The sequence below is a fragment of the Podarcis erhardii genome (assembly GCF_964252035.2).
Source record: "Podarcis erhardii genome assembly, chromosome: 14".
NCBI classification, from domain to species: Eukaryota; Metazoa; Chordata; class Lepidosauria; order Squamata; family Lacertidae; genus Podarcis; species Podarcis erhardii.
Window position 1 is genome coordinate 27492951 of NC_138503.1, and position 14098 is coordinate 27507048.

The window sequence follows — 14098 nt, forward strand, 5'->3', positions numbered from 1 at the left end:
GAAACCCTGTTTGAAACAGTTGTCCTAAAATTGTTTTTAACTGATAATTTACAGTAGTTGTTTTATTCTTTTTGTAAACCACTTTTAGGCTTAAAAAAATAAAAATAAAACAGATAAAAACAATTTATTGAAGGGTGTGTATAAATAAATAAAGACCAGAAAATCAAGCTGGCTGGCTTTATGATGCGTTAAAAATAACACTTTTCTTTAAACCAGGGAGAGTCTCACCCAGCACTCATCTTAGTGAAAAAGAGGTCACAGATGTTCCTGGCTTGACCTAATTCTTTCATTATTTGGTGTAATTAGCAAATGGTGTTGATGTGGCACTGAAGAGGATGACAAATCTTGTTTCCCAGCTACGTAGAGAGGGAGGATTCCATTGGGGACGGGCGGGGAATGACTAGCAGCTGAAAAAGCTGGCGAGAAAAGAGGAAGTTTGAAAACTTCCTCGTGGCCCAACTCCCTGGAGTCAGGGGCTAGTTCGGGATACAGCCGAGCCGCATAAGCACAATAATCTGCCAGCCTTCAATGGGAATAGCACTGGAAGCTACAGTACACTGTTTGCTGACTCGCCCTTACAGCTCTCAGTGACTTCATCCACAGATTTCCATGCAAGAGGAAGCTGACTTCTCCATTGGCAGCCAGATTTACACTGCAGTCTATGGATATCACATCAGAATTACTGTAGTTCTGGAAGGAGTAAAAAAGAAAAGAAAAAAGGAGTTAGAAGTGGAGAGGGCCATAACAAGGCTCATTCCTCCCACCTGGAAGTAGGACCAAAGTGACTACTGCAGTGGTCTGGGCAGGTGGGTGACCACCACTGGGCATTCTCTCAAATTTGCTGCATCCACAATGAGGTGGTCAGATCCTGCTCATGCTGGATGAAAGGAAGCACTTTTTCTTTTCTTTTTAGCTGCACAGTGTTTTTCAACCTGTGGGTCCCCAGATGTTGTTGGACTACATCTCCCATCATTCCTAGCCAGCATGACCAGTGGTCAGGGATGATGGGCGTTGTAGTCCAACAACATCTGGGGACCCACAGGTTGAGAACAGGGCAGATTAAAGGAAGTTCTTCATTGTTAAACTATGGAACTCACTCCCACAGGAGGCAGTGACCAACTTGGTGTCAGGCTTGAGGAATCCTCTCCCTCCCCCGATGGCACCAAGAAGCAGGGAGGAAACAAGGAAGTTCTTACTTATGATTTGTTCAGTTATAATGCTGCTGCCCAGGACTGACCTGCTGGGGGCCTGAAGGGCCTGGCCCTGCTTCTCTTTGCCTGGCTTGGGGCACGGCCTGACAGGCTCCATAAAGGAGTGCTGCTGCTGCTGCTGCTGCTGCAGGGCAGAGAGGGCTCCATTCCCCCCCCCCCCAAATTGCTTTTATTTTTTACCTGTGTCATTTTAAATTGTGATTGATATTAATGCTGTATTCTTAGTTTTAGATTTTATGATTAATGTGGAAATTGTTTTCCATTTGGCTGCGGTTTTTTTTGATGTGTTTTGTTTATTGTTAATGACTTCTGTTATGTTGGTAATTACGTAAATCTGGTGATGTTGTAAGCCACCCTGAGCATTGTTTTTAGCTATAGAAAGGTGGCATAAAAATAAAATGATGATGATGATGACGAAAGATAAAGAAGTCCAGTCATTCCTCAGTGATGGAGTTGCTCACACTGAGCCCCCCCCCCCATCTAACAACAACACCTGCTTCTACGGCATCCGCCCATGGTGAACTGTCACTGTGCCCTTTGTTCTTAACGAATGTCGTGTTTTGGGAGAAGGGGGCTCAGTTATGCTGTCCAGTGACGTGTCAGCTAGCTGCTCTGTCTCCCCTCTACCTTCTCCTAACACCTCATAACTCTTCTGTTCGCCTGTCTCTGAGCTGTTATCTTCCTCAAAGCCCTGCTGTAATTTGAGACTGCCTTCCTCTTCTCTGGAAGCTACAGGAGAAGGGCGGGGGGTGTGTGTGTGTGTGTGAACTCCACCACTCCTCGTCCTCTTCAGTCCAGTCCCTGACACTTGGATGGATCTAAAAGAGGACTGGACAAATTCATAGAGGAGAAGGCTATCCATGGTTGCTAGTGCCCCTTCCGATCTTCAGGAGGAGGGGGGGTTGTGGGATCACGACCCCGCCCACACTCGCTCTCGCGAGGCTGGCGTCAGCCTCGCGGGAGACAGGGATTCCCCCAATTAGCATACCCTGTGGCGCCAGCCAATCGGCTGGCGGCAGGGGCGGGCCTTCGTAGGGCCACTTAAGGTCAGGGCAGCCCCTGGCTCGCCCCCTTTCTTCCCTGGAGACGACGCGGTTTCCCACCCACCCGCCCTTTAGGTTTTGCTACTGACCTTGCTATGGGCTTCGGCTGGTCGCCGCAAGGGGCCTGGTAGGAGTTTTTCCATTTGGCTAATTGGCTGGTTTTGTGAGCCACTTGGTTTTTTCGCCTACCTCGTAGCAAATCGTCACAACTCCCTCGGTTTTGGCGGTAGGCATTGGCCGGGGTATTATCATGCAGATGAGGTTGGGGGGGGAGGAACGCCATCACCTCCCCCAATGCTTGAAGGGTAGTTCGTTAAAGGACTCCGAGGGGCGACGCCTCGTCCGAAACCTACGGAGGCTAGGGCCTAAAGCGCGCCCCCGAGCGATAACCCCTCGGGGAGCGCCTAGGGATATGCATCTCGGGTGGCTCCCCCTGTTGATGTTTAACCCTTCCCGGTCAGACCGGATAGTCGGTTAGGGCCAATGCCTAAAGCCAATACCCTTCTTTCCTGTAATCAATAAAGTTGTGGCCATTTTCGCCCATTAACCTAAAACTCTGTGTCCGTTGTCTTCATTTATTCCACCTGTGGGGGGGAGGGAATAGCCACACAACCACTCTGCTATGTTCTACCTCCTCTCAGAGGTAGTAATGCTTCTAAATACAGTGGTACCTTGGGTTAAGAACTTAATTCGTTGTGGAGGTCCGTTCTTAACCTGAAACTGTTCTTAACCTGAAGCGCCACTTTAGCTAAGGGGGCCTCCCACTGGCTGCTGTGCCGCTGCTGCACGATTTCTGTTCTCATCCTGAAGCAAAGTTCTTAACCCGAGATATTATTTCTGGGTTAGCAGAGTCTGTAACCTGAAGCCTCTGTAACCTAAAGCATCTGTAACCCGAGGTACCACTGTATCAGTTTCTGGACAGCAGAAGAGCGGAGAGGGCGCTTGTGCTCAGGTTCTGCTGTGAGAACAAGGTGCTGGATTAGACGGGCTTGACCACTGGCATGACCCAGCAGGGCTCGTATTATGTTCTTATGCCAGGCTGGCAGTCGAGACGGGGAACATTTGTGATTCTCCGAATGTTGTTGGGCTCCAACTCCCATCAGCTCCAAAGGCAGGGAATGCCAACAAAAATGGTGCCTCTTTACATCCCTGGCCAATGCGCAGGGATGATGGGAGCTGGAGTCCTTCAACATCTGGAGGGCCGTAGGGTCCCCATCCTCTATCATGATTGTTGCTCAGACCAGTGAGCATGCTTGAGCCCAAAGGGAGTCCCCACCCCCACCCCGGGACTCACAGCCTACTCAGGTTTCCTTGCTGTTTTGGATGACCTCCCCCTGAAGTCCTCTCCTTTGGACAGGCCTGAAAATCACTTGCAGGTGTCATCCTAAGCAAGATTGGGCTGTCCACACTCCAGACCAGTCAAGCAGCTTCCTAATGCACAACCTGATGTCTTCTGGATATTTCGGATGACAACTCCCATCAGCCCCCACTGAAGACACCAGGTTCAGAAAGGCTGGTTGAGTACATCAGCCCAAAGTCAATTTGCTATCTGACCTCATTCTCCAAGTTTGCTATGTAACATTAAAGCCAGGGAGGGCATCCCCCCCCCAAGTCATAAAAAGTATTCATTGCACAGGAAATGCTGCGCAGGTTGTGAATACCTTGGCAATGACATGGCATACTTTTTAAATAAAAGATGGACCAGAATTTGAGCCCTATGTTCAAGTCTTGTCTCAGCACACAGGATTTGATTTTGTGTTTTCAGATGTCCAGCACAGAAAGATGGGCCTTACATACCAGCTGGGGGTGGCGCCCCAAGTCCTCATCAGAAGGTGTCCTTCGATAATCTGTGTTGTTCCCCCCAATGTGGCACGTTATGTGTTCCTATAATAGAAGAGGGAAGCTGGAAAAGCTCACTGGGAACAGAAATCCAAAGAAACACCCTGCAAAGAATGACACAGACTGGATAGCCTGTTTGGGGGATTTGCTCCCCCTGTGCACATCCTTGCCTCTAAAATACAGCTTCCATTTGTGCAGCCAGTCCATCCCAAGGCAGCACACAAAATGTGGGCACCTGGATTCCAGCCACAGTCCCTCTAGGAGGAAAATTGTTCCATGACCTTACAAGCTAGTCATTAAATGCCAGTGGGAGGTTTGGCTCTCTGCTGCTGCTGGCTCCTAATCCTTTCCACCTCCCCAGCCAGCTATGTGTGGAAGTGGATGGAGCCCTGAGTGCACAATTAATGCAGAAGGGCTGTAGCTCAGTGGCGGAGCACCTGGCTTGGGTGCAGAAGGCTCAGGGTTCAATCCCCAATGGCATCTCCACGTGGGGCTGGGAACGTCTCTTGCCTGAAATCCCTGGAATGCTGCTGTGAGTCAGTGTAGGAGATACTGAGTTAGAGGAAGCAATGGCCTGGCTTTAGTCTTAAGACAGCTTCCTTTCGGAGCCAAAAACTGTAATAATTGGGTCAAGAGGGTGACTATTAGCAGAACAGATGGGAGGAAACCAAAAGATGACACAACATCTGGATGGGAGGATGGTACAGCCTGCCAAATTTGTCATTGGGGGCCCAGTTTTATAAAAAGCGCTAAAGCTGGACACAGGAGACTGCCAAGCCAGACCACTGGGTTCCATCTAGCTCAATATCATCGGCACGGGCTGGCAGCAGCTCTCCAGGGTTTCAGAAAGGCAGCCTTCCCAGCCCCACCCAGAGATGAAACCTGGGGCCTTCTGCGTGCACAGCAGATGTTGTGCCCCTGAGCCATGGCTTTTCATGGTAAGCACCACAAGTCTTTACGTAAGCCAAAGGGGTTTGATCCTAGAACTGGAAGTTGCTTGCAAGGGGTAGGGGAAAGTCTGAGCATCATGACAGCACATTAACTTTGGAGGTTGCTATGATCACAAATCAAATTGGGGGGTTGGGGGGAAACTCCCTACATTGTGGCTTCCTGCTGGAGCATCCTGATTTGTAACCCACACCTTAAAGTTCCTTTGAGGCTATTTTTTAAAAATCCCCTTAAGAATCACAAATAAAAGTTCTAGCTACCTCATCCACGTGGAAGCCTGCTAGCTGCAGAAGGCGATTGCCTCCCCGTGTGGCCACAGGGACTGTGATTTTGATAGCCATCGCGTCAACAGGAAAGAGGCCCAGATTCTGCAGCTGTGAAAGTTGACAAACACACGCTAGATCAATACCCTTCTGCAAGGGAACATCCCTCGCCCTCTTTCCCCACCAGGTTCCTCAGACACAGAGTTCCTCCACTACCTTAAAAGTACAGTTAAAAGGCGGACCGATGCTGTCATATCTCTCCAGAGAATTGTTTGACTTGACCTCGTAGTAATTCTGGCTGGGACTCCTGAATAACGGCAAAAAGGAGAAAAGTCATCCATACATAGTTCAACTAAGGGTGTGTTCACATTCTGCCTTAGAGCACAATAAAGTTGTTCCCTTCCCCCCTCCCCACTGAGGATGTTTCACAGCTGAGCTCTTTTGCCCCTTAGTTCACATCAGCAGGGCTTCATTAGTGTCAGATTCATTTCTGTTTGTATACATCCTTTGGATGTCTTTATCCCATGCAAAGGTGGTCACACCTTGGCTAGAGGTGAATTAGGAACAGCTTAATGGCTCCAATCAACACACCAAACAGTAGTATCTTATAAGAAGCAAGGCGTTTGAAATGATTTTTAATATTGTTCTTGTTGTTGTTTAGTCGTTTAGTTGTGTCCGACTCTTTGTGACCCCATGGACCAGAGCATGCCAGGCACTCCTGTCTTCCACTGCCTCCCGCAGTTTGGTCAAACTCATGCTGGTAGCTTCGAGAACACTGTCCAACCATCTCGTCCTCTGTCGTCCCCTTCTCCTTGTGCCCTCCATCTTTCCCAGCATCAGGGTCTTTTCCAGGGAGTCTTCTCTTCTCATGAGGTGGCCAAAGTATTGGAGCCTAAGCCTAATATTGTTCTTAATGTTCTCTAATCTGCCTTGGGACCTTAGGGTGAAAGGCAGGTAATTCATAGTAGTAGTAGTAGCAGTAAGTCCAGGATACACCTACATTTTTAATAATGCTGTGTGAACTCAGATTAAAACCCCCACACTGGAAACATAGTGAGTGCCCATTAAACAGGAGTATGAATGCACACAGCGGGTGGAAATTTCAGCGTTAACAAATCAAAGCACTATAAAGACTCCACTCAAAGCCATCAGAAGTACCTGGTGAAAAGCAGGTCTGTTTCATACTTCAGCGGAAACTTTAGGAGGGCAGAATTGTCCTCTTTGGTGTTTTCCTGTTCCTCGCTGTCACTAGAATACAGAAGAACCAGAAGGTCATTTAGGTGACACAGCAGGACTCAGAAGCCAGCAGATTAACAGGGAATGGGCTAATGTTGATGAGAAGGCAAAGGCCCCTCCAAGCTGGTGCTTTTTTGAAGGTGTCTTCTACAACATCATTCAGCCCAGACACTGAGGTCCAGCGCCGAAGGCCTTCTGGCGGTTCCCTCACTGTGAGAAGTGAGGTTACAGGGAATTGGGCAGAGGGCCTTCTCAGTAGTGGCACCTGCCCTGTGGAATGTCCTCCCATCAGATGTCAAGGAAATAAACAACTATCTGACTTTGAGAAGGCATCTGAAAGTAGTTCTGTTTAGGGAAGTTTTTAATGTTTGATGTTTTATCGTGTTTTTAATATTGTTTTGGGAGCTACCCAGAGTGGCTGGGGAAACCATGTATGTATGTATGTATGTATGTATAAATTATTATTATTATTATAAACTCACAATGACCCTGTGAGGTAGGGTTAGACTGAGAGACTGACTGGCCCCAGGTCACCCAGGGAGCTTCCTGGCAAAGTGAGACTAGAACCCTGGTCTCCCAGGGTACAGCTACAGGATTTCAACAGGAAGCTGCAAAATGTACACAGAGAGGAAATGGAGCAGTAGGTCTGCCCCAAATCTGTTCCAGGAGCAAAGAGCATTGAAAATGGGATGCAGGAGAACTGTCCAGATGCCACCATGAGCGGAATTATTTGTGAATGCGCCTGGAGGGGCTGTAAGCAGCTGCCTGCTCAGATGCAGCTGCATGAGGAACGTTGTGGACCTAGGCTGCTTACAAGAAGTTCCTACTGAATGGGATTAGGAGCTGTTAGAACTTATAAATATACACACACACAGAGAGAGCTCAGTTTTTCTTCTGTGGCATCAATGCCAGTGTTGGCGCTGGTCCCCTTTCCAAGAGTAGCAATTTCTCTTACTTATACTCTCGGTGACTTTGGCAGCAGACAGAACTTTCCCCTTGCCACTCGCCAATACTATGCTGGCCTAGCGGGATATAGAGACGTATAAAAGGGGATTTCTGGCTGACACAGCATGATTCACGAGCTGTGCGAAGTTAATCCACTCTGCAGTTGAAGTGAACAGAAATTTTTGTCATTTTCCAAGTGCTCATCTTACCAATTTTTGACACAGCTCTGGGTTCTCTAAGCGCTCTCTCTCTCTCTCTCTCTTTCTGTCCAAGTTTAAGGAACTTTCACCCACATGTGAAACATCGCCTCCACTGCCATTTCTGTGATAGCAATTTAGCATCCGTACCTTAAATGCATCTACGGGGAAGTAATTCTTTTAAATCTCTTCTCCGCCCCCCTTTTTAGCAAAAATTCAAAACTGAGAGATGGTGACTGACCCACCATTGAACCCATAATAAGGTACTGTGTGGAAGTCCCCTTGGACTGGGGATATTTACATTTTAAAGGGATGGAATGTGAGGTCTTTCTCCTCCCCTGACCCAATTTCTCCAGCGGGTCTGGCACAATGCTAGAAAAGGTCTCTCTGTTGTCATATGGGCAATGGGAGGGAGGGAGCTGTGATTTACAAGTGCAACTGTGGGTTTTCTAACTGCCAAAGTTAGCTTTGTTTTCATAGCGCCTGGGGTCTCTTAGGAGTGAGGGAGACCTGGTTTCACAAAGGCTCAAATTTTATAAACAACATTTATTGGGCTTGTGTGTGTGTGTGCGTGTGCGCGTGTGTGCGTGCGTGTGTATGTGCATGCACAAACAATGACAGCCTCTGTATTCCACTGTATATTTTCATGGCACAGCTAGACAATGCCCCCTGCCAAAGATATTTATTAGCATATGTATACATAAATGTATGCAATCTCCACAGTTTGCAGGAACCGAGGATTTACCCCGTGCTGGACAAGAGTCCACTCATGTGAAGGATGAGGACCAGCATCAGGACCACACGGGCTAAATGATCACTTTGCTGCCTCTGGCATGGGGACATCAAAGCTTACTTCGTCCCAATGTCAGTGATACAAGTTTGGGTGGGCTGGGCCTTGAAGCCATGCCCCTCATCTGCTAGCCATGCCCATTCAGTTCCCTCTCATCTGTGACCCCTCCCCCTTTTAAAAAAAGGAATAGAATTTGAAATAGAAGAAACAGGCCACAATACATGGGGGCTATTTAAGTGCCTAGGAGAAAAGGCAGGATAGAATTGTAACAAATAAGAGGTGTGTAAGCTATCTTATTGGTTTGGTGAATTAGTTGTTTCATAAAATGTATGAAGAACTTGATTGTAAATGAAATGATATTAAAGCAGTTTACAAAAAAAATAACAAAAAGATTATCAGTTTTTTTAAAAAAGCAGTTAAAACCCATTATATAAAACCTTCAAAAATAATTGAAATTAACTATAAGCCAAAAACCAGGTTTGTACGCATGTCAACATTCTGCATGTTTGGATAGGCTTGCCTAAACAGAAATGTTTTCATTTCTGTTTCATTGAATGTTGACAACATTCAATGTTGTCAATAAGCAGGGAGTTCCAAAGTATGCATGCATGTGGTGGAGAAAATTCACAGAGAAAAGCTTTTCTGCCTCTCTCATAATGCCCCCCAAAACCTGCCCACCTTACTTGGATGGTAAATAATTTCTGTGCACCCAGAGCATTGCGGAGTTCCCTGCCCACAGACCTATTGAATTGTTGGGGTTTTAGCATCTGCAGTTTCATTCTTTTAAATACACCATTCACCAACTGCTGAGCCTTTGGGAAGAGGTAGGCTAGACACTCAGATAAATATATACATTTCGGAAGCCTCTCTGTTCTGACTCAGAAGCATCAGAGAGGAAAACAGCCTGGGGAAGAATGGGATGCAGGCAGTGGTGGTGGGGAGGGAAAATGAGTGGATGTAAAAAAAAGAGGAGAAAAATAATGTTATTGCCGACCTGTTGGCAGTCAAAGAGATCTCCAGATTTTGGAGGAAAATAGATTTGCTGAACTCGAAATCCAGGCGAAAAGCCACCTGCAGAGATTGAAAACAGACAGATGCATTAAGGAAAACAACTCAGGAACATTTCCCACAGCCATCTGGAGCAAGCACTAGACTATCAGGACAAGAGTCTTGTAGCCAACGTTTAGTCATAAAACTGAATTGAAATTAATGGACTTGACCAACTTAGGTTAGGTGAACATTTCCATCAACTCAGTTTGAAATCAGCAACGTATCAAAGGTCCATCAGTCGCCCCTGGTGTATGATGTAGAAGATATAGAAACATTCAAAGTATCTTATTTCTGAGCCAGACCCATTGGGCTCCATCTAGCTCAGCATTGTCTACACTGATTGGCAGTAGCTCTTCAGGCTCATGCCTGGAGTTTCCAGGGATTGAACCTGGGACCTTCTAGGTGCAAGGAAAATGCTCTGCCACTGAGCTATGGACCTGCTCCCTTAGTTTTACCTTTCTGGTTGCAACAGCGACTGGAGAGGCACTTAGCAAGTCTGATTAGTTGCATTGTGTTGCCCAGTTCACTTACACTGGGGGTGTTGCCTTGCTGAAAGTGGGAGGTTGGCTGCCAACCCCCCCCCCACCCCACGCTCTAACTACATCTTTTTTTAAAAAAGCCCCAGGTCTCTGCACAGCTGATTATAATATTAAAATTCCCCTCCTTGGGCTCCGAGGGCTGAATTTTCCATTTTTAGCTTCTATTTGCTTTGGCAGAGCCGTACATATTCGAGGCCATACAGATGCATTATGATAGTATTTCATGGTCCAAAAGCACACAGGGCTGCTTTATTGCAAGGGCTAAATCTTAGCACAGTGATTAGATCAAATCCATCACTGTCAATCCCTTGCCAAGCCGAGGTTTCAATCTTAACATTTTCTTTAGAATCTGGGAAGCCTCTCATTGCCTTCTACTTCTTCTCTGTCTGCCTGTAGATCTTCCAAGGCTTTCCTTCCAGCCTATAGTGGATATGAGGGATAATTTATTTTCCAGGTAGATCATCTATGACAGCACAGTGAAACTTCTTCTGTTTAAGGAGTCAGGAGAGTTAGGATGGGAGACTTCAGCTGCCCAACATAGTTTCAAGCCCTGAACATCCTCTCAGGGTCTCTGCTGAGGAATCCTGATGGAAGTTGTTATGAAAATGAAATAATGAAGATGTCTCCTCCTGGGCCAGGCCAGTGGTCCATCTTGGTTAGGACTGCCTTCTCTGACTGGCATCAACACTCCAAGGTATTCGGCAGAGAGAAACCCTTTGCTTACTTGAAGATGCTGGGGACTGACCTTCTGCATGCAAGGCAGGTGACCTAGAGGCCTCTCTTAAACCATCCGTGTGCTTTGCATACGGACTTGAGCTTGCATAGCTAAGAGCGTGATGAGTGGGGAAGCTGCCAAAAGAGGGGAACAGGCTAGTGTTGGCACTATGAGATTTACAGATTTTAAGTAATCCTGGTGCCCACCAGGCATTTTTGACTGCAGCTCCATCAGCCTCGGTTTCCTATAAGTTTGCTTTATGTTATGGGATGGAACAAAGACTCGGCCTACTAGAGAATGATGAGGAAAAAATACTCAGTGCCTAGTTAAACTATGGAACTCCCTCCCACAAGAAGCAGTGCTGGCCACTAACCTGAATAGCTTTAAAAGAGGATTAGACAAAATCATGGAGGAAAAGGCCATCAATGGCTACTAACCATGATGGCCATGCTTTGCCTCCACAGTTGGAGGCAGACATAGGAGCCAACTCCTCAGCCCCTCTCCCATTAAAATATTTGAGGGAACCAGTCCCCCTAGTCAATGGACATTGCCATTCAAATGGTGTAAATGTGTCACATCATGTGGTCGATTATGCAGCACGGGGCTTACCTGTCACCCCCCCCCCAATATTTTATTCAAGTTGACACCACTGGAGGCAGAAATGCATCTTAATACCAGTATCTGGAAACAACGGGAGGGGAGAGTGCTCTTGTGCTCAAGTCCTGCTTGCAGGCTTCCCATTGGGGCATCTGGCTCCCCCCTGTGAGAGCAGGATGCTTGGCTGGATGGGTAATGGCCTGATCCGGGAGAGCTCCTTTTATGTTCTTAATACACTTAGAGGTGAGAGGTGATATGACAGCTGTCTTCCAATATCTAGAGGGTTGCCCTGTGGAAGATGGAGCAAGTTTGTTTTCTGCTGCTCCAGAGGGGAGGCCCCAAACAATGGATTCAAATGACAAGAAAGGCGATTCTGACAGAACAGTAGGAAGAACTTTCCGACAGTAACAACTATTCAACAGTGAGCTGGACTACCTTAAAAGGTGGTGGACTCTTCTTCCTTTTAAAAAAAGTATTTATTTATAATTTTCATTTATGCAAATCTCATTTACAGTTATTTCATTTACAACAATTATTCAATCATAGTTTTAACTCCGACTCCCTTCCCCCTCTTTCTGTGGGGGAAGGTGGTGGACTCTTCTATATTGTAGGTTTTTAAAGAAAGGTTGGATGGCCATCTGTCAGGAATTCTTTAGCTGTGATTCCTGAATTGCCGGGGGTTGGACTAGAGGACCCTTTGGGTCCCTTCTGACAACTCTGCAATTCTATGATTCTATTCTCATTCCATACTGCAGTCGCATCTGGATTTGGCCAGAAGCTTTAACTGAAATGAACTATTCCTTGGCATAAACAAGCCATAAAAGGTAAGAAGGAATCCATCAGTCATGGCTACCAAGAACTATAAAGCGTGGAATCTTTGAACACTTGTGTCTCCCCCAACATCCTTCATCGAATACGTAAGAAGATGGTCTGAACCCACAACAGCTCCAAGAATCTAACATGGGGCTGAAAGTGCCCCTGCTGAAAACAGGAGAAATCTGAGTCTAATATAATCCCCAAACCCAGTGGTTGCAAAACAGGAAAAAAAGGTGACTCATACAGCAGCAAAGGAATTTGGGGGCTAAATTACCCAAAAGCCACTGTCAAAGTGCTCCAGAGGATTAGAGCAAACGTTTTTGGAATCAGCCTTCTGGTTTTTGACTACCCAAACAAAGGCCTCTGAGGATTCTGGGCCATCTATAAGCAGCTGAAATTTCTTTGCTCACTGGTTGCTTCCTAACTTGGCTTCCCGGCGGAGCTCTGCAGCCTTGAAAAAGCAAATATTCCAATTATTTGTGTGTGTGTGGAGTCCTTAACGTCTCAAACTGAGCTGGGAAAGCAACTGGGATTAGGGTGGATGATGAATCTACTTAGAGCAACATCGCTCCATTAAATTCTGGAGAGGGCTAACCTCCCACCCTTGAAGGTTGTGTACCCCAGCATCCCAAATGGCTATACTATTTTATAATATGGTCAGTAGCATACTGCTCCAGGGTTGTGGGGGGTCGAAGACCCGCTGCTATTTCTGCAGCAGGGTCCCTCTCTTCAGCATCTCAGAGGCACCCCAACAGCAGAGAAGAGGAGCTTTTTAGCCCCTCTATGCTCCAAATGGGATGCGGGTGGTGCTGTGGGTTAAACCACAGAGCCTAGGGCTTGCCGATTAGAAGGTCGGTGGTTCGAATCCCCACAATGGGGTGAGCTCCCATTGCTCAGTCCCTGCTCCTGCCCACCTAGCAGTTCAAAAGCACGTCAAAGTGCAAGTAGATAAATAGGCACTGCTCTAGCGGGAAGGTAAACGGCGTTTCTGTGCACTGCTCTGGTTCGCCAGAAGCGGCTTTGTCATGCTGGCCACATGACCTGGAAAAACTGTCTGCAGACAAACGTCTGCTCCCTCAGCCAAGAAAGCGAGATGAATGTCGCAACCCCAGAGTCAGCCACAACTGGACCTAACGGTCAGGGGTCCCTTTACCTTTATGCTCCAAATATAAGCATTTTATATTGGAAACTGCCTTGTGATCCTCAGATGAAGAGTGATAATAGAAATTTCATAAATAATGAAAAAATAATCATAGAATCGTAGAGTTAGAAGGGACCCTGAGTATCATCTAGTCTAACCCCCTGCAATGCAGGAATATGCAGCTGTCCATTACGAGGACCGAACCTGCAACTTTGGCGTTATCAGGACCAAGCTCTAACACATCAGAGCTGTATAGGAACAATGAAAACACAAGGTGTTTGGGTTTCAAGAGAATGGGGTGCAAGTTCTGTTATATGCAGTGGAACTTCAAAGAAAACACGACTTAAAGTCACTCTGAAATGAACACTCCAATTCATGTGCAAAGAACATAGTTCTAGCTGAAAGGCAATTCATGGAGATCTGCACCAATCATTACAATGCATCCCTTATTATTATTGTATAATTATGAGATTATTGTATAATCTTAGAAGAAGAGGCATAGCTGTGACTATCATAAAGGGACCCTGCAATACAGAATGTGGTATATCTGCAGATTAATATACAATGATTCCACGGAGACAGAGCTATCAGATTTCTGGCTTAGGGTTACCAGCAGAGAAAAGGGTGCATTGTCAGAGGACCATGATGAAGAGACTTGTGGGACCAGCTGTGGAAGATCTGGGAGCCTGATGTGTGTACAGGCGTCCTGTGGAAGAACAGAGATTCAGAACCTAACAAGGGCATCATCAGTGATGCCAGTGAGTCTCA

At 46.6% G+C, this 14098-nt stretch overlaps 1 protein-coding gene across 1 annotated transcript in view; it reads right to left on the reverse strand.

The window, feature by feature from the left end:
* ITGA11 (integrin subunit alpha 11) overlaps positions 1-14098 on the reverse strand; it is a 92963-nt gene that overhangs the window by 5264 nt on the left and 73601 nt on the right. The window contains exons 22-27 of the mRNA XM_081838755.1: positions 9467-9543; positions 6463-6552; positions 5521-5611; positions 5302-5415; positions 4052-4138; positions 580-690 (exon numbers count right to left, since the gene is read on the reverse strand). Of these exons, the coding sequence (XP_081694881.1) occupies positions 580-690; positions 4052-4138; positions 5302-5415; positions 5521-5611; positions 6463-6552; positions 9467-9543 (570 nt within the window). The remainder of the gene's footprint in view (positions 1-579; positions 691-4051; positions 4139-5301; positions 5416-5520; positions 5612-6462; positions 6553-9466; positions 9544-14098) is intronic.